The 27565-nt window shown below is 42.5% G+C and overlaps 1 protein-coding gene across 1 annotated transcript; it reads right to left on the bottom strand.

Moving 5' to 3' along the window:
- Positions 1–27050, bottom strand: grid2ipa (glutamate receptor, ionotropic, delta 2 (Grid2) interacting protein, a). The gene is made up of 23 exons (XM_063471737.1): positions 26467–27050; positions 24925–25178; positions 24502–24834; positions 24267–24421; positions 14731–15006; positions 13644–13729; positions 13460–13529; positions 12779–13075; positions 12309–12460; positions 10598–10759; positions 10038–10144; positions 9762–9909; positions 8601–8932; positions 5204–7669; positions 4980–5067; positions 4552–4641; positions 4220–4416; positions 3977–4132; positions 3608–3694; positions 3392–3521; positions 3097–3215; positions 2827–2991; positions 1–1611 (listed from the first exon to the last, which is right to left on the bottom strand). The coding sequence occupies exons 1-23, from the start codon at positions 26546–26548 to the stop codon at positions 1531–1533; spliced, it is 6033 nt and encodes a 2010-aa protein (XP_063327807.1). The 5' UTR covers positions 26549–27050; the 3' UTR covers positions 1–1530.
- Positions 27051–27565: the final 515 nt, after the last annotated feature.

Here is a 27565-nt window from a genome sequence, read left to right as displayed (position 1 = left end):
CAGCTCTTTATATTTGTCAGATTTAGATTACAATACAAAACACAGACTTAACACTTAGTAGGCCTTAAATGAACGCCAATGCCTTAGAGGTTTACATTCTGTACTTTAGCCAGAACATTACAACTTATACCATTAGAAAACAAAGGTTTTACTGACTGCACACATGACTGTTACCGTAATAATTTGTCTTATGATTTCAAAAAATATTAGCTATAAGCTTCAGTTTTTACAAAGCACTGGAATATCTGAACAGCTGGTATACTGCATTATTAGTTGTGTGTGAAAATGATATCAAATGCTGCTACACGATATGATATTTCGCCCTCTCAGTGGTATAACTCTATGGTCCCATCATATCACACATTCAGTAAAAGAAATACTTGGGTAATACATTAAAGTAACAAAGTGCTTTATAAATTGTAGCGTATGTTTTCTTCATATTCTGGCTTATTCTGTACAGTCCACACGCACAATATAATCCCTATTTACACTTTAATAGATATAACACCAAACAGTGGACTACACTTAAACATTCATTTATTGCACAGTGCCCGCTGTAAGATCCACATAATCCCACTTCGGCAATCTGTTATCAGTGTCTTCAAGACTGGAGCCAGTGTTACCTTTATGTACATACATGTTGGTAGGATAAGAAGTAAAGCATTATATAGGAGCAATGCAGAAACAAAATGAACAATCCAAAAAATAAATAAATCCTACTGGTATATTGGCACGGTTTGAGATGGAAAATTCCACCAACAGTGACTTTGAGCCAATGATTCATATACACAAGTTGGTAGGGTCAGGAGTTAAGCATTATACAACAGCAATACAAAAAAAAAAATCTTACCACCACAGCTGGCATGGTAGAAAATGGAAAATTCCACTGAAACTAAAGGAGTGCTGCAAAGACTGCATCCTAAGCTGAGGACTTACTTAAGAAAACAAGCGTCACTTAGTAAAGAATTTAGGTTACATTCAGTGCGGTGGGCACCTTAAAAAGGTCAAACTAATTCAAAAACTGCTTTTGTACTTTCATCTGAACCAACGAGTGTGAATACATTTAAATTAAATATCTATTTTTGGATCTATGTCTTAATCGTGGTTATGCCACAAAGATTTTATTAAATCATTGTCGTACCGCACTATGCAGGTGCTCAATGACCTAAACTTAGACCGCTTAGAGAAATATAACTTAAACTATGCGATGTTACTGAGCGACTATCAAACAGCAGAGTTATCCTGAAGGTTAAACGAGGTTGCAGTCTACTGACTGGGCTTTATCATTGAAGATTCATATAATATAGTACAACACTGGTCTAAAGCTACGTTATCTGTCTTTCATGCCAATGTTTCTGCTTTTCCCTTCATCTAACTTGTTTTTTTGCTTGGTATTGTGATTTGTGGTTTATGTGCTTGTATGTTAGTGTATTTATATACTAGTATATGTATATAGGATGTTTGTGTACTTGGGTATCCCCTGTTCTGTATGAACAACTGCATGTTGTAATCTCCACACGTGCATGTGTGTTACCAGGCCAGCGGGGAGGCCATTCGTGGACTCCTGGGGCTTTTGGGGATTTCAGCAACTTGCTGATCACTCAGAGCTCTCTGTGGCAAAGAAATGCAGAAAAAAGATGATGCAGGATTTTCTTTTAATATACTTTTATATACATCCTTTGTTTTTCCAGGTAGTATTATTTTTAGTTTTTCTAACCTACTGCTTTGTGGCATGCATCCTGCTTATTGAAATATGTAATATTTCTAGACATATATTTTTATTTTTTGTGACAGTCGTTGTGCGTGCCTTATATGGACAAAAGTACTGGGCCATGTATACAGTACACCTGCAGGAGGTGCTCAGCCATGGAAACCTATGCCATGAAGCTCCAGGCGCACAGTTTTTGGCTGATGTTAAGGATGGAGGTTGCACTGGTTGACTCTGCTCTTAACTTTATTTGGTCTGCCCCTTTGTAGCTGAGCTGCTGTGGTTCTTAAACACCTTCACTTTTCAATAACACCTCTTAGAGCTGATTGTGGAATATCTGGGAGGGGAGAAATTTCATGAACTGACTTATCCCAGTGATGTTTATAAAAAGCAGACGGTATGGGTAGGTACTTGATTTTATACACCTGAAATCACAGACAAAGAGGTGTAGCCCTGTACTTTTATTCATGGGGTCTACTCACTACATAGAAATGTTAATAAACAGATGTAAAAAATAAATAAATAAATAAAAGTTAGATAAGTTTGAAAACCACAAGCACAGCAAAGCTCAAAAAGAAAAAGCAACACAGGAAAAAGGAAAAGCAAAGAGCTTCTGCACTTAACATACTGAACACTAAATGCAAATGATAGAAATATGCAAAACAGTGTTACATTTTTCAAAACTCTGCTTTTTTTAAATGTAAAGTATAGCATCTAAAACCTCCAATATCAAACGTCTGGCGGGCTGGAACACGTTAATGAATGCTGAGTGTTTACAAAGTGGCCCTGCTAGTTTACATCATGAAGCTCATTATCAGTGCTGTAACCTAGCAGAGTGCTTTTTTGATTTAATGCAGACAGTGCTCATTACTAAACACAATGCACGGCCCTCTCTAAAAATAAAAACACTGGCAAAGCAGAAAATATAGCAAGTAATGAGGCAGTCATCAGATGATAACACAGTGCAACTGTTTATCTGCAACCTTTTAGGTTATGCATCACAAGCAGTTGAGCAAAAGCAACTGAGACGGCTGGGAGGGAACTACAAAGGCAAATATGCTGCAGACGCAACAAAGATAATCATTTGAATGAAGAATGGCTCAATATTTCCTGCTCACCTCAAACTTGTTTATGAATTCGGCAAAGATACCAAAGAAGGCCTCGGTATTTGTGGCTTTGCTGTCTTCTCCAAAGTAGGAGGCAGTCTTACTGAATTCTTCCATGGCTCTCTGTTGGAGAGACTCCAGAGACTGGATTGCAGGATGACTGTTTTCCAGGAAATTCTTAACACCATAAAGTTAAGGCACAAAAATGTTTAATCTTATTTACTAAATAGTGTTTTCTTTGTCCCCTGTCCCTTGTCCCCAGTGGGGGGGTTTTAAGGATACACTCATGACAACAGCAAAGCGGTCCTCAGAAGTCGCAGGCATCTTCTGACAAGCTGAGCGAATGTCCTGGATTGTCGTATGAAGGTCATTCAGATCGGAGGTGATGTTCCTCTGGTTTACTAAAAGCAGGTGTGTGTGCGTGCAACATAGGAAACCAGAGGCAAGAGGAAAAGGATGCTCAGAGACAAAAAGCAGATGTAGCCAAAATGAAAACAACCACTTAAATTTGACAGTCGTGCCAGTACATTTTTAAAAGACTCTCAACAAATATTAAAAGGCAAATGTATATATCTACCTTTTGCTGCAAGTGGAACCATCGTAAGATCTTTGGAAAAATCCAACACATCCGGGAAATGTTGACATAACGATTTAACCAGGATATGCAGAAATGTTGACTTCCCGTCCACTGTTTTAGTTGTGCTCAGCTGCACGCGATATTGTGGAGTCATAAAATACACATGCAAGCCCATACATAAATACTCCATAATATGTTAAATATCATTCGGTGTACCTCTGTAAGGAAGTTGATCTTAAAGCCTGTAGTTTTGTTGGTTTTAGGCTGGCTGTTATTCAAGTAGTTCCCCATCGCCAACACAAACTAAACAGGGCACAAATTAGTAAACAGATCTGTTATTGTATCAACAGTAATTTATCTTGATTGTTAATTTTCACCCCTAGTTTATGAGTGTAATTTTTTTGCTCCCGTAATTTCATTTTTCTTCTTCTTTCACACAAAAAAGACATAATTTAGCGAATGTCCTTCTTTCCTTCTACAGTGACTCTGTGTCTTATCAGTATCTCACAGACTAGTCAAAAAAGTGTGGTATTTTCATGTATTTCTAATCTACAGTGACATAACCTTTCAGCACATAAGGGCTACCTCTAGTATCTTAGCTAGCTTCTTGCTGGTCTTCAGCTCCATGGAGGCGTTGTAAATACAGTCATATGCTCCTTTCAGCTCCTCTGTCTTCTCCTGAAGAGAACACTTGAAGAGGAGGCACTGGAGGCGGGTCTGGTACTCCGGTACTGATAACATCTGATATATGCAAAACAGGCAAATCAAGATAAATGCAAGACCAATGAAACTCAAAAGTAGCCCGGTAACGGTAAACCAGAACTGTACCTGCAGCACAAACTGATCTGGCTCGCTCAGTTTGCTGGGATCCTGTCTATACTCTTCATATTTTTTGACCTCCTCTGCATCGGGGGCATATAGTAGCAGCTGTTTAATGTGGGCTGGCTCCAGCCTGTCTGTGGCCATGTTCATCAAAAACTGACGCAGTTCCCCTGGAGACAGCTTCAGGTGGGCTATCAGGATGGCTGGAGGCAGAAGATAATCATCATCAAAGTACTTAACTCTGATTCATAGAGGTACAACTATGGTTTATAACTTTTGTTTTGACATCTTAATTACAAATGACATTCGAAAAATTAAAAAAAGGCAGTCATACTCACAGGCATTGTAAGCTTTCTTATGGGACAGAATTTCTATAACATCTTTCTTCTTGAAGGTTTCTAGCTGAGGGGATGGTTCTGGGGCAGGCACTGAAAATTAGACGGGGGAAGTTAAATGCCAAAATTTAGAAAGGTAGGTGAGAGAGACTGGACAAACAGATTTAGTCTAAATTTTCCTTTTACATAGCTTACATTGATTTCTTAGAGGCAAATTATATAGAGTACAATGACAGATTAAGCCAAGGTCCTTCGATTCAAAGACATCTAAAAACCTGATATGTTAAGGTATAATGTTGTCTTCCCATCAAATGAATCACTAATCAAAGTATTTTTCACTCTTTATACTGGGCTTCCCTAACTCTTATGAATATTTAGCTGTGCGCACAGATAAAAGCACTCCAGTTAGGCACACAGCCCCTTATACTCACTGGAGCTCTTCTGTGTTCCAAAGTGCAGCTCCAGATCCAGATACTTCACCATGTCATGCAGTTTTTCATAGTCAGAATTTGCTCCCAACTGTTAGAAACACAATTTTTTTTTTTAATTTAAAAAAGGTCTAAATGTTATAGTTTTGCAAAATATTTTACATTTAGAATTTTAAATCTAAACTCGGTGGCACTTTGAGAAGCTTTGGCTTCCAATCAGAACTCACCTGTCCCCATATTGTCCCCTCTGAGTTTTCCACCTGCTCCCAGCGCAGCCTCTTTACACTCATATGGTTGGAGTCCATTCTGGACAGACTAGGTCTTGGTAGAGGTGGAGGGGAGCAGGGTGGGGGGAGAGGAGGAGGTGGTGGGGGTTCTAGGTGCTCCGTGGGGTCAGAAAGAGAGTGGGGGAGGGACTGGGGCTGGCTCTGGCTGTGGGATTGTTTATGGTGAGGCTGGGATTGTGACTGGTGTTGAGATTGCAGCAAATGATGCGAGGGCTGTGACTGTGGGCGGGCAGTTTGGGTGGAGGACTGGACTTGGTGCTGTGACTGGGGGTGTTGAGGCAGTGGCTGAAAAGTGGAGAGGGTGGGTTGGTGTGGCTGCAGGGGTTGAAAGGTGGAGAGAAGGGGCTGGGGCCTGTGAGGCTGCTGGGGAGGGTGGATGACGTGAATCTGGTGCTGGTAGTCCTGAGGAGGTGGCTGTGGGGTCATGTGATGGATGTGGTGGATCTGAGGAGTGCTGGAATGATGGTGCGTCTGCTGGATAGAGTGGGGTCTCTGGGGGGAGGGTTTTGTGGGCTGGGGGTGGTGGGTTTGGTGGATCTGCTGCTCTTGGTGCCTCCCCTGCACCGACACTTCAGTTTGATGATGGCCCTTTAGACTTCTCCTGCTCTGATGGGAGTGGCCATCCCGGTTTAGTTGAACTGGGAGGGATGCAGGCTCTTGCTGGGTTTGATGCAGAAGCTCTGTGGAGGAGTGATGGGGCTTGGGTTGGTGCATTTGATGGGCCTGATGAAGAAGCTCTGTAGAGGAGTGGTGCGCCTGGGGTTTATGTATTTGATGGAGCAGCTCAGTTGAGGAATGGTGGGGCTGTCCTCGATGCATCTGGTGGGCTTGGTGGAGAAGTTCGGTGGAGGAGTGGAGAGGCTGTATTTGCTGCATCTGTTGAGCCTGGTGCAGGAGCTCTGTTGACGAATGATGGGCCTTGGATTTGTGCATTTGGTGGAGCACTTCTGATGATGAGTAGTGGGCATGGACTTGCTGCATCTGTTGAAGCATCTCAGCAGATGAGTGGTGGGCCTGGGATTGCTGCAACTGGTGCAGCACCTCAGCTGAGGAATGATGAGCCGGGGCTTGGTGCATCTGGTGGAGCATCTCAGTTGAGGAATGGTGGGGCTGGGGTCTTACACTCTGATGACTTTGGTAGATGCCCTCTACGTACTGACCTTGTTGGCTGGGATGGCCTGTTGGTTGGGGTGACGGCTGGTGTGGGGGAGGCGCAGAACGGGACAGACGTCGGTGATGATGAGTCTGGTGGGCCTGCTGCTGCTGTGCTTGGCGCATCATGTAAAGAGGGTGGTTTGCATGGTGATGGACGGAGTCTGGAGAGGGAAGAGGAGGTAAGGACTGAAGAGGAAGAGGTGAATGGGCTTTCTGCTGTGTTGGCTGGGCAGGCATCGAGTGGTGGCTCTGGTAGATCTGCTGCAGCTGTTGCTCTTGATACGCTTGCTGCTCCTTATAGGCTTGTCTCTCCTCATAAGCTTTTTGCTCCTCATAAGCTTTACGCTCCTCATAGGCCTTTTGTTCCTGGTAGGCTTGAAGCTCCTCGAATGCTTTTTGCTCCTTGTAGGCTTGAAGCTCCTCGAATGCTTTTTGTTCCTTGTAGGCTTGACGCTGTTCATATGCTTTTTGCTCCTGGTAGGCTTGACGCTGCTCGTACGCTTGTCTTTCTTGATAGGCCTGTTGCTCTTGGTACAACTGTTGCTCTTCAAAAGCTTTTTGCTCCTCGAATGCCTTCTGCTCTTCATAAGCCTGTCTCTCTTTGAAAATTTTCTCCTGATAAGCTTGTTGTTCCTGCAAGGCCTGCTGCTCTTGCAGGAGTTGTTGTTCTTCAAAGGCTTTTTGCTCTTCATATGCCTGCCTCTCCTTATACGCCTGTTGCTCCTCATAGGCTTGCCTTTCCTGGTAGGCTTGTTGCTCTTGGTAGGCTTTTAGCTCTTGTATGGTAGCATGCACCTGTAGGTCTTCCCTTGTAGGGAGGACTTTATGCAAGGAGTGGCGTTTAGGTGGTGGATTACTGCGGGGAGGAGGTGGGGGAGGAGGGCCGGATTTTCGGCGGATGGGCACGTATGTTCTTGGGGAGTGTTCAGGAGTGTAGCTTAGTTGCTGCTGCTGTTGCTGCTGTTGGTGCTGCGGTTGACTCTGTGCAGGTGCTGGGGGCGGAGGAGGCGGAGGTGGATCATTGAACTGGACTGGTGGGGGTGGAGGAGGGGTCATGGGGGGTGGGGGAATGTGATCAGAGGAAGATGAGTAGGTCAGAGATGAGGCATTTTCTTCTCCACTGCTGCTCTGGACATCACTCGGGCTGCTGAGCTCTGGAGCGACAAATCCTCCACTTTCTTCTTCATCCACCACCAAATCGTCTTCATTATCCTCATCCTCTTCATCTGGGAAGCCCATCTGCACAACATCCTGGCATTAACACCAATTACACTTCATTAGACCTAAGGCCAAAGTGGATTTTTTTTGTACATTTAACTACAAGAGTTAACCAGAAATAAAATACATAAATGTGTAAGCAGGTTCTCTACAACCTCCTCAATGTATTTCAATGCAAATGCTGCAGTTAAGTTTTTAAATCCTTTACATGCTCTTTCATTTGAAGATTTATTTGTCAGGTCAACAACAGCTTGTGAACCTCTCTCTATGACACATATTATTCTATAAATTTTCTTTGATTTTAAAAACACCAAGGTCAAGGCAGTCCACCTATGAGAAAACCTTAAGATTGGCAGTAAATTTTAATGATGCTTTATGCTTTATGATGTTGTTTGAAGTCACAAAAACAACAGAAATTCACTGAGGGTAACAGACTATTCTGGTCAAAGATAATTTCATAATACAGTAAAATAAAGCACATAGAACCCCTTAAAACATGAAATTCTTAGTCACAAAAATAAAGAAAATACAACTTTTATTCGTCTTTCATGCTGGATTGAGCAAATATGACATGTTTTGTACTGCAAAAATAAAAATATAAGCAGATAACCTACTCCAAAATAGGAGCCAGAGGCCCTTGTTGACATGAAACAGATTGACCCTATACAACAAGAGAGACTCTAAACTGGAAAACTGTTGAAATCTTATATTAAACAAACTGGGGAAACATGCCCCAGCATCTTTTATTACAAACACAGAACAATGTTTAAACCCCCTGCGCTTTGTGGTCACAAAGGATTTAACAGGCATTTTGTTTTACTGCATAAAGCACCTTGTAGCCATTAAAGGAATTTTGATTACTGTGAAAAATTAAACATTAGTTTTCCCAGTAGCTAAACAGTTACTTGATGATAACTTCATTTCAGTGCTTTGCAAAACTGGTGCAGTGTTGATGTGATTCTACCTCTTCATAGTCGTTTTCAGGAGTCAAGAAGTCATCGACAATTGCCACCCTCTGTCCCAGCTGCTCGCTCAGTGCATCCAGAAAGCGGTCTGTGTCTTCAGAGCGAGGCGGTTTGGAGAAGGTGTAACGGCGCTTGCTGCTGCGGTGAGCAGGGGGGCTAGACGGGTAGTCAGGGGGTTCTGGAGGTGAGGGAGGGGGACTGTCAAGGCTGATGTAAGGGTTGGACTCCCCACTGGTCTGGCTTGTTAACCCTGATGGGTAGAACTGGGATTGTGGGGGGCTGGGGAGGGGCTCCGGCCAGGATGTATGGGATGAAGGGCCTTTGCGGTTACCTAAGACAAGGAAATGATATATTGTAATGATGACAGCAGAATCTTGGCTTTCTTAATTGTTTAAATGTAGCAGTTAAAAGAAATGTCTCTTTAATGATACTTTGCAGTCAATGAATTATGAGAACAAATACAAGTAATGATTCTCGTGTTCATATTACATCCAGTAATTAAATTACTAACTATCAGAGAAATCTCATTTTTGACTGACAGGTGTACTTAATGGTGTGTTTTCTAGTTCCACTTCCACCATCACCAAATATGTATGCAGCTCAGTGTTCAATGACAGCACTTTGTCACTGATGTAAAATTTTTAAATCGTCAGAGCCTAACCCTGTGTGATCCAGATTTAATTTGTGATGACTGCTCTGATCCTTTCCACGTGGGTCATAAAAAACGATAAATTAGCCCTCGGGAAAAGAATTTTTTGAGGAGATTAAATTTGGTATTTGTCTTAAACCTCTGCTCTGCTGTGTATTTATGTACAGCAGGAAAACAAATCTGTTCGTTTAACCCAGGATTTTTGTATATATTTCTTTGTCTGCAGCCCTTTTTTGTCATTCCCCTTCACTTCTATCTTTTCCCTAAAATCTCTCTCCCTCACACACATACAAACGTTACCTAGGTGGTTGCTAGGTAACGTGACAACGCCCCAATAATATGTGACACAGATAAGAAATTTCAGGGCTCTAAGATGTACCTGTGCGTCAAGTTTGGGTGCTCAGCTCCTGATCATATAGGAGGTTTTCATGATGTACAGACAGACGGAGATTTTGTGTATTAGAGTAAGATTCCACTCCAGCTCCAAATGCAAACGTATACAATCAGCTACCTGTGTTAACGTGTATCGTAGGGGATGCCGTGCGTGACGGAGGGTCCAGATCCAGCAAACTCTCAGGGGCAGGAGGCGGGCGACTCTTCAGAGACTTGGACCTCTTGGCTGAATACATGTTCTCCAGTTCAGCGTACACTGCTGACAGCTTACATGGTGAAAATGTGCAAATGAATATATAAATATATATATACTGGTTTGAGAATTCTTATCCTAACTCTTTAATTGCCATTATTATATGCATCTTGTCTCATTAAAATGGGCATGGCTACGTACATTAGTGAGGTTGTTGGGAGTTTCAGGAAGAGAGGTACCATCCCCTGACTGTCTCTCTCCTGGAGCTAGCCTCATCCCCGTCTCCAGTAATGGCTCTGCACGGTGGCCTATGATAACACAACCATTGGAAGAACTTGGACTCTTACGAGTGAGATAGACCCAAATATAGATTCCAGCTTTGCATGTGTTGTTAGTATTTGGGCTTTGGGTGGCTTGTGAGTTAGTGAGCAGAGTGAGTGAGATCAGCAAAGAGATATACTGGATTTAGACTGATGTTACTACATGACTGCATGGGATCATGTTAAAATACATTAAATAATACATTAAATATGCAAATGTAAAAGCATGTAGTGATTTCAACAAAACTGTTCATATAAAAGAAGCTTGAAGAAAATTTAATTCTGATAAATAAGTGAATTTAAACAGGACCGTGTGGACAGGCACAATGGTAACAATATCAGTGCTAATGGCGTCATGATCGTGATAGGAGTCAAGCGTGCCGAGGTGGTCGGGGTGTTAATGTTGCTGCTGATGATGACAGAGACAGTAAAGTTCAGTACCCATGCCCAAGTGTGTACCAATGACCAGGTCATCAGAGCTACGTCCCCTCACACTGCTCCTGTACGTGGTCCCTGTCACCCTCATGGAACTGCTACGGCGGTGGGGCTCAGGGACAACCTCGGGCTCCGGAGGAGGGGGAGGTGGTGGTGGTGGAGGTGGAACTGGAACACACACACATGTATTGGCAATGCAGGAGTGTAAGGGGCTGCAGCACCTGGGTTGATTGCATTTCACCGAACTAGCGAGTCTATTTAAGATCCCCCAAAAATGACCCGTGATTATCGTCAGGACATATGTCTCTGCAGATTCTCAGTCATCATGGTCATAGTAGTCCTAAAAGCTTGAAACGAAGGCGACTGACTTCTTTAAGTTGTTTGGAGATGTTCAAGAAGCTTCTTCAGTTCATAAACCAAAAGGTGGAGAGTCCCACAAATTGGAACAATTGGAAAACTGTCTCTGAGGAGGTGGTCCTCATGCATCGTAACATGAGCCAAGCCAAGCCATGAGGCATTGCTACCAGAGGCTTCGATTGAAACCACTGTGAGTGGCGCATCGATTCCCAGCCTTCCTATCATATGACCTGTTGAGATCACCTGACACAAGAGTGGGGGTTAAGCTGCCTTAGATAGAATCTCAAAAATGCATTGTAGGTGGCTGACAGTTGGTGTCATAAGCATCACCTCTGTTCAAAGATGGCCATTCACAGTGGACATAGATGACCTCTTTTACTCCTCTTCTCGGTCCAAAATGTGAACACTGGCATCCTCAAAAGAGTGACCTTTGTCCTTTAGGTGCAGATGTACAGATGAATCTTGTCCTGTCGAGGTGGCTCTTCTATGCTGTGTGATGTGTTTATGGAGCGGCTGCTTGGGTTCTCCAATGTAGAGGTCTGAGCACTCATCGCTGCACTGCACAGCATACACTACATTGTTTAGCTTGTGTTTGGGAGTTTTGTCCTTGGGATGAACCAGTTTTTGTCTGAGTGTGAGGCTGGGTCTAAAGTGCACTGGGATGTTGTGCTTCAAGGGAACTTTTTCTGCCCGATTCGTCCCAATCACCCCAAGTTTGTGTTCCAGAGGGTGGTGGGAGTCAAAGAGTAGGTACTGGTCTGTGTGTGTGGGCTTCCAGTAAACTTCAATGTTGAGGCTTCCATCCTCCGTAATACAACAGCACAGCCAGAAACATTAAATTATTATCTTTGTATTAACTTTGCATCTTCCCTGGTGAACTTTATGTTTCTATCCAAAGAGCTGATGTGAACAGTGAAGGCTTTGACTTCTTGAGTTTTGATTTTGACCCAGGTGTCACTGATGTATCTGTACCAGTGCTAGGTGCTGTCTCTGGGAAAGAGCCAAAAGCTTTACTTTCCACTTCCTCCATGCAAAGGTTGGCTACAATGGGTGACACCGGGGAGCCCATGGCACACCCAAGCTTTTGTCTGTAGAAACGCTTTTGTATTTCAAATATGTGGTGTTAAGACAAAGGCCTAACAGTGTGCAAATTTAATTGGGGTAAAGCTGGTTCTGTTGTGTAAGGAGCTGTCTTGCTGGCAGTCTCCACTGCTTCATTTGAAGGTATGTGAAAAGTGAGACCACATCAAAGGACACTACCGTTTCATTAGAAGAGTCTCCATCTCACACACAAACACATTTTCATAACCCATAACCAAGTGTCATAAAAATGCAAACTACAACAAATTTGTGCACTTACCTGGGGATTTGTATCCAAGAAAACGTGAAATCTTGCTCTGGCAGTGCTCTTGCTCTTCATACGTAAGCAGCTGGTAAACAAACTGCCAGATCACCTGTTTTGCTGGAGTGTCCAGCACCGGGAACACATCCACGATCAGAGTGTCAACATTCCTGTCATTGAAGCACAGGCAACGGGACAGAGATCACCTGGCTGTCCAGTTAGAGGTCAAAGGAATTAGAGGGTAACAGGAAAATTTGAACTCAGGTGTATGGCCATCATCTATGTAGTTGGCCCAAGTTATTGAACTGAACTGAAATCCAAACCCACAACTTAATTTGCTTCTAGCTGAACAAAATATAACCATATTAATATATTACTAGCAATATTATTGAGTCACTAGCTTTCTCTGTCTCCACCTTATACAGTACACAATCTATGATCTCTATCCATACTCTCCTTCTCTCCCTGTCTCCCTGTGCTTTGCTTACCTATGCTGGAAGAAGTTCTCCAATGCTTTGCAGATGGTGTATCTCTCCTGAATGGTCAGCAGGTGCTCCAACTGCTGCCCAAAGGTGCGACCCTGAACCCTGATACTGGGAGGCAGAATCTCTGCCACCCACTGGAGCGAGCTGAGCACAGGAGAGCGGGCCCGTTCTGTAGGAACGCCGCCTCCTGCAAGGTCCTGCTCTGCAAGGGTAAATGTAGGCGGCCCATCCTCCACTACCAGTGTGGGCATGGCACCGCTTCCCTGCAGCATGGACACTACCTTTTCATGGGAGGAGGTCCTGCAGGCGGACAGATGGTATCCAGGATGTCAAAGGCATTTCTACCAGTTATTTAGTAGAAAAGCTAAAACTTACTATTTAGTGATGTCACTACTACTCATGTCATGTTAGTGGTGCACAAATAACCAGTAACCAATGAATGAAAAGTTGATTTGGGGGGTACTTTCTTGTCATATTTTGTCTTACTTCAGTCTTGTAATATATTCAAAGGCTCCAAATTTTACAAATGAAAAAATATCTTTAACAGTGGGACCTTAATAACATGTTTATGCTAACTTCCTATCACTTTTCTCCTTTTTATTTCTTTACAAGCAAATTGCTTTAGGATTTGCACTGTTTTATGCAAAAACATGCAAAGAATATGTGCAGTTTATGCAGTTCAACCTCATGTCCAGTCCATTGAGAAACAGGATGCGGTCTCCTGGTTTTAGACCGGCTTTGTCTGCAGGACTTCCTGAAGAACAGAGAAGGAATGACAGACAGTTTACCTATATGGAGTTCATATTGAAGTCCATTATCTGCTTATCAGTGTAATTTCTAAACATGTGGGGGGCACACGCATTCTTACCAGGGATCACTGAGTCAATCCACACAGGAGCATGGCCTCTGAGAGTGAAGCCAAAACTCATGTTGCCCTTGCAAACTCTCACCGTCCTAAAGAAGCAAATTTAAGCTTCAGTTAACAACCATACTCAGAGCTCCTTTGTTGTAAAAGAAAAGCAGGTCACCTGAAATAATCACACAATAATCACATTCAGGGGCCAAATCAGCACGATTGTAGTAAATTTTAGAAAACAGGTTACAAGAAAGCCCTCTTAAACTTTTAAACATCATTAAAATAACATCCAGTGGACAGAAACTGTTACAATAAATGGGGTGAAGTCCATTAATTGTCAAGCTCAGTAAATGCAGACTTGAGTCACATAACACTGTTAAATTGACTGGTTCTTCTGCCTTTTCTGAAAGAAGCTGAGCAGACTTCCATATTCAGCACACTATTTTAAATTCACATCCTGCATGAACAAGCCTACTTAAATATGGACAATGTGTCCCCAGGGAGCTGTATAACGAGGAGATCGGGAGTGTCTTGTGGCGGTTTACTCCCATAACTTTAGCAGATGGTAAAAGGATGCTTAAATCATGTTTAAAGGTGTTTTTCAAACACCTCTCAGCATTAAATCTTTAAACGAGTTTATATGAGTGGAAAAGCGAGTGACGTCAATTCATGATGAAAAACGACATCACTGCAGGAAAAGAGAGCAGGCGTGACTGTCCTAATAGGTTTATGTCGCCACTGGTTTTACCACTTAAGGGTCTATTTTTCACTGAAATCCTACATGTTCCAGTTTAAATAAATTCCATGCTTACACAGAGACGGCTGTTCAGGCAGTTTTGGGGTTTTTTTTGGAAAGGTGCAGTGATCAAACATAGGAGGATAGACAGTTATTTAAAGAAACTGGCATCTTGAAGACTAAAAATGACATACACCGTGTAGCTGAAGCCAGCACACTCTGGAACTGATTAAATGTTAGCAGAAAAAATCCAAATCTCTTATACTGCTCATTATTTTTGCAGAGGTGGGACTTGTGCACCTCTTTCTTTTTGCTCTAAATAAACTTTAAGGAAAACCAAAATCATTGTTACTTAACACAGACCTGCAGTTTGTGGTGGTGCCACTGGAGTGGCCAGCTATGAGTGACGTGGTCTTGCGCATGCCTCGGGCAGGGGGTACCACACCTTCCTCTGCGTGGGTGCGTGGCACTGAGCTGGCGCGGGTGGAGACAAGAAGGCGTTCGGGGTGATCCTCGCTTCGGCTACGGCGAAGGTGGCTGCGGCTGGGGTCACTAAAGCTGCGCCCCTTCAGCCGGCTCATCAGGCTTTGGGAAACCACTTCGTCAAAACGCTCCCGGTGCTTCTTGGGAATGAAGATCCTGACAAACATTGTGGGATCAGAACAAACCCCAGAGAGACTGGATAAGCTTTTACAGCAAAGGAGGAGCAGTTTCCAGTTCAGCTTCTCTTGTGTTCAGTCAGTTTTTTTACATTTGTACAAGAGATCAGTATCATATATATTAAAAACAAGCAGTATTTCACCCTAAACCTTCCAAACAAAAATCAAGATTCTTTATACTAATGTCTCAAAACATCTGTTGTCCAAGGTATCAAAACTGCAGAGGGATTCTTGTTCTGACTACGTATTGCTCCAACAGCAGGATCCACTTAATTGGCTTAAAAATAGTTCAATCCGTATCATCTCATGGGAGTGTCGAGGCACGCAGAAAGAACTGGTCCAACATCTGAGTGTGTGTGCGTGATTTTCGTGAGAGTTTGCATGTGAGCGAGAGAATGAAAGAGACGAGAGACGAGCTTTGTTGTGTGATCCTGTCACATTAGCGGCTGCAGGTAAAAGTGTTCAGTATCAGTAACAGCTCACTGCTAATATACGAAATGTGAGGAAGCTCAGTGCCAGAGCCACCTCTGGGAGAAAGCACTTCATTCCCCCCCTACTACTGTTATTTTGCCCTCCCATCATCTACTCCAAATGTGTTTTTTTTTTCTTCTTAAAGGAAAAGCAAACCCTCACATCAAGTTACCATTAAATTTTGTGTGTTAAAGGGTGTGTTGTGAGGGTAGTGCACCCAGTTTCCCCCAGTCTTTTGTATGTTTCATGCACAGAGATTAAAAATAACAAAACAGAGTTGTAATTTCTTTTTCAAATAATGAATCAAGCCAAAGAGAGCTCGTATTTCAGATGCACAACCTCTATGAAGCTTTGCGTGCATCAAAAAACTTGCTGCTATTTATTTGATACAAATTTCTCCCTTTAATGCCTTCCACATCATGAACCTAATTATTTCCAAATTGCAAAATACATTTTTACGCAATAAATTGCAAAAAATTAGCCAAATATAGCAAATATATTTATGATATTAACTGATATATGGAAATTATTTTCTTAATTTGTCAGAAGAACACCCTATTTTCCAAAGATTTGAATTTTCTCACAATTATTTCATGGTTCAGGCTTTGAAGGGTTAAGATTCTTTAGCATCAGCTTTAAACCACAGATAAAGAACTATTTTCTTACGGTTTCTACTAACACCCAAACCTGACATTTGCCACTGATCTTTTTAGATTGCTTGAAATGTCTGGTCCCATTAAACTCTCTTGCAGTCTTAGTGCTGTCTGCTGGTTTATATTTGGCCAATTATCTGCAAGAACAAGAAAAATGCATAACAAAGCAACAGAAGTGACCTAGAAATGGAAGAAATATTGCCAATAACTGTTTTGGAAAGTGTTTTATCGTGTGCTCCTTCTTTAAATATAGGGCGCTTCTCTGTTACACATACGCGCGCACCTCCCCGCCACCTTTTCTCTTTTGCATATCTTCCTCCCCTCCTGCCTACAAAATGATGCTCCCTCGATTCTCAACACAACTCTCTCTATCTCTCTAGCTTCACCGTGAATCTCCTGGGTGCTTCCACTGTTGCAGAGCAGGAAAGAGTGCTTTGTTTTTTTTCAGAGTGCACCAGTTCCAGTGTGGCTCCATGTACACAGCATAAATTCTGATTTAAATCCCAATAAGGCTCAGCAGTGCACTTTGGATTTCAAAGCTGTCACAGTGATTTTAGAGGTACATTTGGGAATATCGTCAGGAGGCAAAGATTAGATTATTCTCAGTTTTGTAGTTTCTTAAAAATCCTTGCTTATGTAGTGTGTTGCCTTCATACCAATATCTTAAGATGCAAAGCTGAGGGAATATAGATATTCACTCTCTAGAGAATTATTAACACAAAGTTATGACTTACTAAAACTTAAAGGTTTTTGCAAGTGCACGCTGATATACACCAGACCATAGCTTTAATTAAAACCAACCTGGAACACTGCACATTGATCGGTATCCAAAACCCAGCTATGCACAGGTGTTCCAAAAATACAGACTGAGACTTTTAAAACTTCTATAAATGAGGTCATGCACTCCCAAGCTGTATGTTAAACCACTACCAACATCCAGTGCTCATCATCCACAAGAATAAAACACTCAGTTTAATACAGTCTCTAGTTTTGTACTGTTGGTAAGACTTGTGACATTTATTTTGCTTACTGGTTGCATCTGCAGCTTTCATACGGTTTACATTTATACAAGAACAAACCTGCAATACACTTGTACGTATATTACAAGCATAACTCAAAGAGCACAAAGCCAAAAGCACTGCAAAATTACAGTTTGCTTTTCCACAGTGTCTCCCGGTACAGAAATTATTCCACCTTGACTCAAACACACTCACAAATACATATGGGAACTAACTGCTGATTCGCTGTATGTTTTTCAACCTCATTAACACTTAATGACTCTTGTGGTCTAGCCCAGCCATGGACAGACTCGCAGCATCATCAGGTATTTTCACTAAACTTGAATAATGGAAAAGCAGTCTGGATGCTTGCAGTCTCACTGACATAAGACCAAACCCATGAATACACAATGCACTTAATTATAGTCACTCTTATGCAAACCTTCTTTATTTCATAAGGACACATTTTTGTGGAGGAATTTCTGTTATTGAGAATACTGAGGAGCACCCAGGGTTGTACCCAGCTTTAAAAAATGCAATGATCAACTCTTCAGACTAAAGAAAGACACACTAGATAAAGCAATGCTGTACATTTTTTTTTCTATTCACTGATGTCAAAAACGGATTTATAACTGTCAGTTACACCCATCATTAGGGAAAAATGGAAACATGAGTTTCCATTTTAAAGAGTTAAGGTGGTAAAGTTGCTTCAGTGACTATCAGATAATTGGTTTTTCATGTAACCAAACAGTGTAGTATACCAAGTGGCGTTCCCCATGGTGCAATCACGGGCCCACATTAACTTTATCAAAAGAAACTGTTTTCACGTACTTCACAGATACACTCAGAATTTATGGTTTTCATTCTTCAGAAATGGGAAAATAGCTACAATGTTTATTAATGCACAGAACATTGTTGAAGACTTGTGTTGAGGCTCATCTGGAAAATGTAGCTGAAATACAGAGTCTTTACAAAAGATTCAGACTGTAGAAAACATATTGTGCCAGTCCAGAAAATAACAAGTAAAAGCATGTCCACTTTCACCACAACCATGAGGTCTTCCTCTTTTCCTCCTGCCTGGCAGGTCTCTATTCAACATCATTTGTCCAATATATTCACTATCCCTCCTCTGTATTTGTCCAAACCATCTCACCCTTGCCTCTTTAACTTTGTCTCCAAGTCACACTACCTGAGCTGTCCCTCTGATGTACTCATTTCTATTCCTGTTCTCTCCTGGACAGCCCCAATAAAATTTCTTAGCATCTTCAACTCTCCCTACCTATTTTCTTTTAGTGCCACCACCTCCAAACCATACATCATAGCAGGTCTCACTACCATCTTCTAAACCTCCCCTTTCCCTTTTACTGCTTTCTGTAGCATGTTGGGACAACCTCCTCAGTGTTATCAGTGACACAAATGCTTCCATAGGTAATGCTTCATCCACCTAAATTCATGTTAACTATGAACCCAAAAAGGTGTGTATGAGGGTGACAATGATTAAGTGCACTGTGTATTCATGCAGCAAAAAGTCAAATCTTCCCTGGAGGGCAGCAATGTGTTCTTCTGTAACACCAGATTGCTTGGTACTGCTATTCCAAGGACCATGTTCCAGTTATAAACAGCAATACATAAGAGAAAACAGTATCCATCCAAGCCAGCAGAAAGCCAGAGTGAGTGAGAAAGAAAGAAAAAGTAGGAAGAAAAGGAAAGACAGACAAGCAGGAGCTGATGAAGTAATGGCAAAAAACGGAAAAGAGACTGATATGAAGACATGAGCTGTAAAATCTGATAGTGTCATGAGACTAGGAAAGAAAGAAGGCAGAAAACTAGAGCTCTTTCTAGGCCAGGGTCATATAACTATTGGGAATGAAGTTGTATTTTCTGCGCTTACACCCTATGTAGGCCATTCAACTTTCCTGAAAAACAGTCATACATCACCATGGTTCCCCGGACAAACGGAGTTGGGGGAAAAACAAAACAGAATGGGGCCAGTTTTTACACGTTTATCACATTTCATTCTGTCAGTTATTGGTTTCTATTGCTGTCATCGCCTCTACTCCCTCTCTACATCCCTGTACTGTAACTCCGCTGAAACGATCTGACCTACGTCAAAGAAACTTCTACTTGTTAAAAAAAAAAAGTTTAGCCTAGCCAAAACAAGTGAGCAGAAACTTCAAAGCTTCCCTCCAGTGAAGCTGGATGTAGGCCTTGGGATGCCCTCAATTATAAGGAGGGCGAGATAAATCTATAATTAGGTCTGAGGGAGGGGTGGATCAAGGACATGATGCACAGAGGGATGAATGACAATTGCAATCAGCTGGGAAACTCAGTGCAAGAAAACCATTATTATCATCATTAGACCCAGTTCCGATCAGCTAATTTAACAGCTGGGCCAAGTATGAATCTGCAAACAGGAATCACACTATGTGACACGGTGAAGTTAAAATAAAGAGTGAAATTAAAAAGCCTCCAAAAGAAACACGAAAGTGGTTGTTGGGAGATGTCAAACTGAGTTTTGCTAAAATCTAGAGGTTTTCTCATGCTGTTTTGCCAGCTGGAATCTGATATTTCTAGTTTTGACATTTTCACATGCTAACACAAAGTGTAAAATGATCATCATTACACACCTTGATAACAAGCCCACCAGATATAGTTGCACAGCAGCGCTCCAGCAACTTCAAATACAGCTCAGCACAACAACACAAAGCACAGTGAACACTGTTCTGAGATCAAACAAAAAGTGCCATACCGAAAGTGTCTGGAAAGGCTCCTATCCCTTCCCATGGCTCTTCAGGGCTTTGAGGAAGTGTCTGAGCTCAGTTAAGCAATGCAAATGCCTCCCCTCTGTCTCAGTTAGTCCCCATCTAGTTTTGAACAAACAACTCTCCCGGACAAAGGAGAAAGGAGAGAAAGATGAGAAACGCAAAGGTGTCCTGGATCTCAAAGGTGCCTGCTGCAGGCTCGGAAAGCAGCCAGATGAAGAACGAGAGCAAATGAGAGAGAGGGAGGGAGCAAACTATAAGAGTGGCTGTGGTTTAAATCCTTCCACACCTCCAAAACATCCTCAGGCAGCATCATTAGCTCTTCTCCAACTTCATGTTTGGGGGAGCACTCTTTGTGCCTTCCCATCCTTTATCCTCGTCTTCCACAGGCACCAAAAGACAGAAGCAAAGGCTCGAGGTCAACACAGGGTTGTCTTCTTGGTCTCGGTTAAAGGATAATCCTCAGTATTGACTTGTCCATCATTCAGCAGTGAGAGGTAGTGAGTGACAAGTCTTCTCTTCCCTCAGTGGAGGAAAGAAAGAATGACAAGAACAGAGGAGTAAGTGAGGAGGGAGAGAGGAGAGAAGTGGAGAACAGTGTGGAGACCCAGAGGAATTTCATAGGCAGGTCAGCACAATGAAACTGTAATGTGCATAAGTGAACATGCAGGAAGTTTGGCAGTTGTGACTGTGTGATTCATCCCTATTCATTACATGTATGCTAGGTAGAAAATGTATCCAATCTGGTGCAAAAACTACCAGAAAAGACTGATTCATAAAGCAGAAGCTGAAAACATTTTGGCACTCAAACACAAAAGGATGTGAAAGTCTAATTAATTCACACCTTTGAAGTCTATATATGGATGCAGTGTCAGACAAAGGCTGACACTTCACTATACTCACAAGTTATCAAAACACTGCAGAACCACATGAACAAAAGAGCTAATAGGTACTCCCAGCTTGTCGCTAATTTCAATTGTCAAGCACTTGCTGACCCCTGGGCTTTACAGCATTTAAGAATTGACACCGGCAAGTGCGCCAGAAACCTAAGAGAGACTTTATTAAAAGAAGTAGGCTGCTTAAAAATAGAACACATCCTTTGGGAGGAGGGGAGGCGAATCAGCGATGGGGACAGAGGCAGACTGAGCAGCGTGTGGCCCAGCTGGTCAAGTTTTCGCAAGGCGGACAAAAGAAATAGTTTCATGAGCTGTTAAGCACACCTCAGATCCTCTGACACAGACCTCTCATTATCAGAGGAAGGGTGGGTGGAGTGTTCTCACATTCATGTGTAAATGCATGTGCATGAGTGTGTGAGGGCTGTCGTAGTAAGTAACAGTGATTGAGGGACACAGACCAGCAGATTGGGTGGCAGAAGGAGAGCAAACACTTGATTCTCCGCGCTCAGAACGACGACACTGGCACCAGGCTCATGACGGAGCACACTAATAATCGTTTATCTCGCTGTCGGGCATCTTAATTCCTTAGTCAGTGGCTTGGATTCCCAGTACAGCTTTTCAGATCACTGCGATTAGGAGTTATAGCACAATCAGTATACTTAATGAGACAAAAAAAGGCATTCAGTATCAGCAAATTCAGGCTAGGGTAACAGCTCTGAATAGCTCCGTCATGCTGACAAGTTAAATGCAATAAATGGGGAACACAGTTTACTAATTAGCACCAAAATGCATCTGAAGTTATAAGAAAGGTCACAAGCAAATAGCTGAAATTATGACAATTCATTGTGAGGGAACCATGCACTAAATTTTGTGGACCTTGTTCTAATCTGGAGATTTTTCACTCAAAACGAGCAATGTAAACCTCATGGTTTTAATAAAAGATGCTCACTGGAAAGTCAAGCCTATAAACTGCAGTCAGAGGGCTTTTTCATGGGGAACCAAAATGGGGAGCAAAATTAGCTAAGAATAGATTGCATTCATATTACAAATTTCATTGTCCACAGAAACTGTTTACATCGACCAACACAACACCTGAGGCACAGCTCCTGGAAACAACTCCATACGGCTCCCACCACAGACAAACTAAAGATTCAGCTGAAACATAAAGACCTTTCTTCTAAATGTGGAATATAAAGTTTATTTTTAGCCTTTCAAATCTTTTTTTTAGCATGTAGGCAACATAACAGGCAGACACAAAGACAAAAGTGTGGAACGTAGCACATATACATCAAATCCTTTCAAGGTTATAGCATTCCTGATTCAGCACCACAGTATGGAATTATGGGTAAAAGAAGGTAGAGTTGATTTTTTTAAAGACAGACTCAGACAATTATTGTTAGAGTTATTGCTGAAAGTGAGAAAAACAGCTCAACAGTCCTCAGTCCTCTATGGGTACAGCTAATGCATAATTGATGGCTCTCCTGTGGACAACAAAAATTGCAAACCATTTGTTTTTCCCAGGCAGCTTTCTAAGGATGGAAATGAGCCATCAGTGCTGTGAGACAGACATCTGTGTTCAAATGAAACTGAGAAGGCTGGACAGCAGCTTTGTTTTTTAGCTGCAGGTAGAACAGATTCGTCACCAAAAAAAAAAAAAAAAATGAGGCACAGGGAAAACTCATCACTAATTGATTGTAACAAGTCGGCTGTCATAGAGTGCTTTAACAGCAGTGCAGTGTACTTGATGACCAATCAGAAATGACCACACACGACAGATGCCAAGGAAGGCAAACTCGATGACCAGTTACATGCTGAAAACGCTCTGAAAATTAATTGTGACAAATTGTTCGGTACTCACCTGAGACAGCAACTCATAATGTCTCCCAGTATGGAACTTCAAAGCCACGACTGTGTGGATGGAGATTGAGCATCTGCATGTTTCACTGTGTGTTACTATGTGTGCAAAATCTCATCCACCGGCAGCAAACTGGCTGTAGCAGCTAAGAGCTGTATGCAGAGGAGGGAATAAAGAGCATCCAGTAATGTGATCCACACAAAAAACTGGTGCGTGTATCAAAGAGTGCATCACAGCTGACAGGGAGATGTGGGAAAGAAAGAGACCAAGCGAGAAAAAAACCAGAGTGAGAGTGAAGTGAGCAGAAAAGACAGAGAGAGCGGAAATGCAAGCGTGTGCAGCGGTGTTGTGTTTTGGGTTTTGATTTTCCAATGATTGCTGAGGAGGAAGAAATGCAATATTCGGCGGTCAACTTCTAATCATACGCTTTTTGCATACTGTACCTGAGGTGGGGGGAAACAGAAGAGTGACATTCAAGCACCCAAGAGCAGTGTTAGACATAAAAGAAATTTATTTATGTGTGGTTTTGACATGTCCCTGACACATCCCTGACACAGTAAAAAAAATTCACTAGGTTTTTCTTGGTTGTTGCTGTATAAGGTTATACTGTATAACTTTACCCAATATGACTATAACTCCATCTACAAGCAGAAACAGTAATTTCAGCTATTTTTGTTTTGGACCCAAAAATAGGCTCATGATCACTTGAAGATGCAGTGTTGATTACTTAGAACGTGTCACTATGCTGTTAATAAACCTGGGTCCCTATGATTTGTTAATCTTTTACACTTAAGTATGGCACCAAGCCAGTCACATACAAAGCTTCAGAGCCATCGAAATATCTTCTTAACAATGTAACAAATTCAGGGTTGCAACGAGGGTGAAGCCTATCCCAGCAGTCACAAGCAAGAGGCAGGGTACAGCAGTCACACAGCACTGTTCACAAAAACAATAAAATAAATAAGAAAATGAAGTGCCATAATAGCCAATAAAAAGGCACCGTAAGACACGATGAAATAAACAGGTCTTTTAAAAATAACTGAATAATAATGAGTCAATAAAATTCCTCGTAAACTGGGGAACAACTAACAAATTCTGAGCCTGTGAAGACAGCGAGCAGCAGTGTATTTTGTAAGAAGCTGAGATAAAAAATAAAAAAAAAACCTGGCTGTTTAGTGCTTTGTATGTAAATACAAGAATTTCCTGAAACATATTGGAACCAATGTAAAGAGTATAAAATGTGAGTATGTGAGCTTGCATTTTATACAGCTTGGAGTAGTGAAAGAGATGATTATAATCCAAGTCTAAATACTAAATATCATATCAGGTTTGGCTTTGGTCTGAAACCAGATGTAAAAATGACCAGAACTGTGTTGCACTGTGAGTCTCCCCCTCATTTGTATTCCAGGGACATCTAAGTACGGGACGAACAGTTTTAAGAAACCCCCGTGTTTCTGAGAAAGTGTTGTTAATCACTGCATAAGAAGAAGTAAGTCATTGAAGCCAATCTTCTTGAAAGATGCACATGGCATTTAGTCAGGCTTTAGTGAGACTTGTACTCCCAAGTCTCTCTCTGATTGCATATCTGGGTGAATAAATAGCTACCTGACACTGTCAATCAGTTGCTGATGCTCCTCGGTGATCAGAATATCAGGCAGGGCCTCAGCCAGGCTCTCCACATCCCTCTCAGCAGCGTACTGCTTTAGCACCTCAAACAGCTGTTCCTTCACATCTGGCTCCTCTCCTAACACTTCCTCCACCTGACAGAGAAAGAAAAAAAGGCATCATTAAACATGTTAAGTTTCAATTCAAAACATGCAGAAAAATGATAGAAAATTACTTTTTTATTGAACTCCATGGCCTTGTGGGCCCGGCTCTCCCTGACGCTGTCCCCGCTCTGTGACAGCACCCTCATGCTGCTGCTCAGCCGCTTGGGTCGACGAGCCATGCTGAGCACACCCAAACGCAGAGGTCGTCCCTGAGCTGCTTTTATCATGGCGGCTGCTGTTTCGTGGTGCTTCACTGGAATGCCGTTGACCTCCATGACATAGTCCCCTGCCTTGAGGCCACTGCGGCCAGCTGGACCATTAGGCATGCAGTCCTCAACCATTAGGGGGCTGTCTCCCACAATGGTGAAGCCAAAACGGCCATCTGGGCCAGGGTTGATGTCAATCTGAGAGGGCAAAAAATAAATAAAGTTTGCCACCTTTGCACCGTCTTCACCATTGTAGAGCTAAATGTGGGTTATTGACTTTCAGCTGACCTGTTCAATCCGTGACACCACCCCGATGCTCGGTGGGACTGTCTTGAGGGTCTGAGCCAGAGCGATCAGCGCCGGTGTGCTGAGGTTGGTCACATCCTGGCCCTCTATGTCCACCACCTGGTCACCGGGCTGTAGGCCAGCCAGGTAGGCACTACTGCCTTCTACAACAGACAGGATATAGCTGGGCCCAGTGCCTCCAAGTCGGAAGCCAAATGCCTCTGGCCAGTTCTGATTGGTGGCTGGGAGGCCGAGGTCTGGATAACAGAGAGAGAAATAAAACTTGGAGAGACGCAAAGAAATAGCACATTTATACATTTCTTGGGCGGAATTAGGTATTAACAGAACAAAGCTTCAGACTCAAAGATGGTTATATCAATAGGCTCCTAATACAGTGGAGGTGGTTCCGAGCTGTAGAATAGAGGTCAAACAGACTGTTTAAATGGGCCAACTGAGATATGGAGCTGCTTGTAGCTGTAGCAGCAGGTGCACTGGTCTATTTAATGAAACTGCAAAATTTCAATGCATTCTCTCTGTTTTAGAAAGATTGACTTTTAATAAACCAAAGGAGGTTATTTATGCCTGCTGCTATCTAGCCCACATGTCAAACCACCGGCCTTCCCCTGGTCACTGGCCTCATTAAGCTGCTGTAGAAAGTCTCCCAGTAGAATCACTCGTCTTCCACAGCCATCCAAATGCATTGAAGATATATGTAGGACATTATTGGGACTGTTAAGTGCAATTTGACTTTACGTGTAGGTGCTTTTATTTTGTTCCAAAATCAAAGTCTATGTTCTTGTCTTTTGCAGCATCCATATTTGTATTACAGTGTTGCTTATTAGGACCAGCTAATTTGTACATAGTTGCCATGTATGTGGCCAAGATTGAAAACTTAGATGCAAGTTATTTGATTAAATAGTGATCAAATTTGCCAAGTCAAGCCAGTGCCGCTACTCCATGAAAAAGATAAATTATGACATCATGGTCCCAAGGCAGAAAACCAGAAAGGAAAACACATTAAAAAATATTCACCAATCGCAACAACCAGCACCAAAGAATTGTTTTTCTTCTTGTCTTGTAAAAACACAGAAAAGAAAAAGAAAGAAAAAAAGACTAATTAAAAAGCGCAAATTCTCTGCAAGCCTTTGTAAAGTAATCTGAAAATGTCAGACTCTACTTCAAAACAAGACATGAAAAAAGACAGATCTTACCAGAGCACAGGGATGAATATTCAGGGCGGTGAATACAATACATATATACAGACTCAAAAACCCACAGAGCTTGATCTCAGAAACAGTAGCTGATTAAGGCTCTAAAACAGACTGGAAAATCACTACTACTGAGATGTGAATCGTAATCTTCTCTCCCTGCAAGAACATAAGCGGCACTATCGAGACTTTCTTGTCCTCTTCTCTCCGGCTTGTGACACAGATACACATCTGAGCTCCAGGTCCTTTTAAAGCTTCCCTCTTTATCTGACTTCCACTAGATGAAACACCTCGGGAATAGCATAAAAATAATTATCATTCTGAGAAATAGACTTACAGAAATCTTTGGAGGCACTCCGAGTTCCCGACTTGCTTTGGCGCAGGGAGAAGCGGCCCTTTCTGCTCAGGAAACGCCTCATCCTTGCCCGGCTTGCGGCAGGGCACGTTCCAGCCAGCCTATCTTCACCCCCAGCTTGGGGGTCGATGCAGCCAAAGAGTGTCCTAGGACACCCTCACGCTGCTCCTCACCTGAGCTCACTACCTCCAAAGGCTTCTACCCACGTAAGTAAATCAAGTGTTACTGAGAGGTCACATTTGGAGATTACGTAGGCCAGTGCCTCCCCCTGATCTCAGAGAAGTAGCAATCTGAAGCAGTGGAGGTGGTGGCTGGAGGAGAAGGGAGAGTGTCTGAAAGTCAGGTTCTCCATCCTGGGTGAGGCAGCCTCAGTCCAAACCCTGTGGCTGACGATCAGGAAACTGGGACATGCACACTTGGTCCTGAAATGGTTCTTTGCGAGAAAAGGTACAGCGAAGCCCCATTTTTCTATAAATACCTTTCTCTCTCTCACTCCCAGCCTCTCTCTGTCTCCCTCTGTAGCTCATGTGCATGAGGCCCTCTCAGAGGGCTGAGGAATGACCCAGAAACTGTAGAGTACGAGCCAGGGACACGTCTCTGATTATAGCATCTGTGCTAACCTTGCTACTGGAGCACTGGTTACAGAGATGGAGCCTACAGATAGGCTCAAGGTTATACACACATCAAATACAGCAGGGGTTTTTTGGAGGGGTTTTTTTTGGCTAAGCCAATCATCCACAGTGAATTTGCCACAAGACCACAGGGCTAATGGATTAATAGATCCAGTTTGTCTCTGTAGATATTGTGACAGAACAGTAGCGCTTTCAAGTTCCTACAAAGGAGCTACAGCAGTGGATGCTGTGCTTTACCTGCCAGGTGTGTATGCTTTCAAAACAGGTGGGATTCCCAAGACGGCAGGTGGTGTTCACTCTACAGCCACATATACACTTCTACAACAAAGAAATAAGAACTAATTTAAGACCATAAAGTAAAATGACCAACAACACATTATTTTAGTCAAGCAGCAAAGGCACAAAGTAGAAGCATCAGGAGTTTTTCCACTCAGAGAAAGTGTAAACAT

Source organism: Pelmatolapia mariae, linkage group LG4 (assembly GCF_036321145.2).
Source record: "Pelmatolapia mariae isolate MD_Pm_ZW linkage group LG4, Pm_UMD_F_2, whole genome shotgun sequence".
NCBI lineage: Eukaryota > Metazoa > Chordata > Actinopteri > Cichliformes > Cichlidae > Pelmatolapia > Pelmatolapia mariae.
Note: the sequence above shows the minus strand (reverse complement) of the source record. Positions and strands in the feature narration are given on the sequence as shown.

What these genes read in the sequence shown, in the direction of transcription:
- grid2ipa (XM_063471737.1), bottom strand. Translation starts at nt 26,548, where the DNA reads ATGAGGCGTTTCCTGAGCAGAAAGGGCCGCTTCTCCCTGCGCCAAAGC. An exon ending in AGGGGACAATATGGGGACAG is followed by an intron (nt 5,068 to 5,203) that starts GTGAGTTCTGAT and finishes TGTTTCTAACAG; the next exon opens with TTGGGAGCAAATTCTGACTA. An exon ending in GGTTCCACTTGCAGCAAAAG is followed by an intron (nt 3,216 to 3,391) that starts GTAGATATATAC and finishes ACCTGCTTTTAG; the next exon opens with TAAACCAGAGGAACATCACC.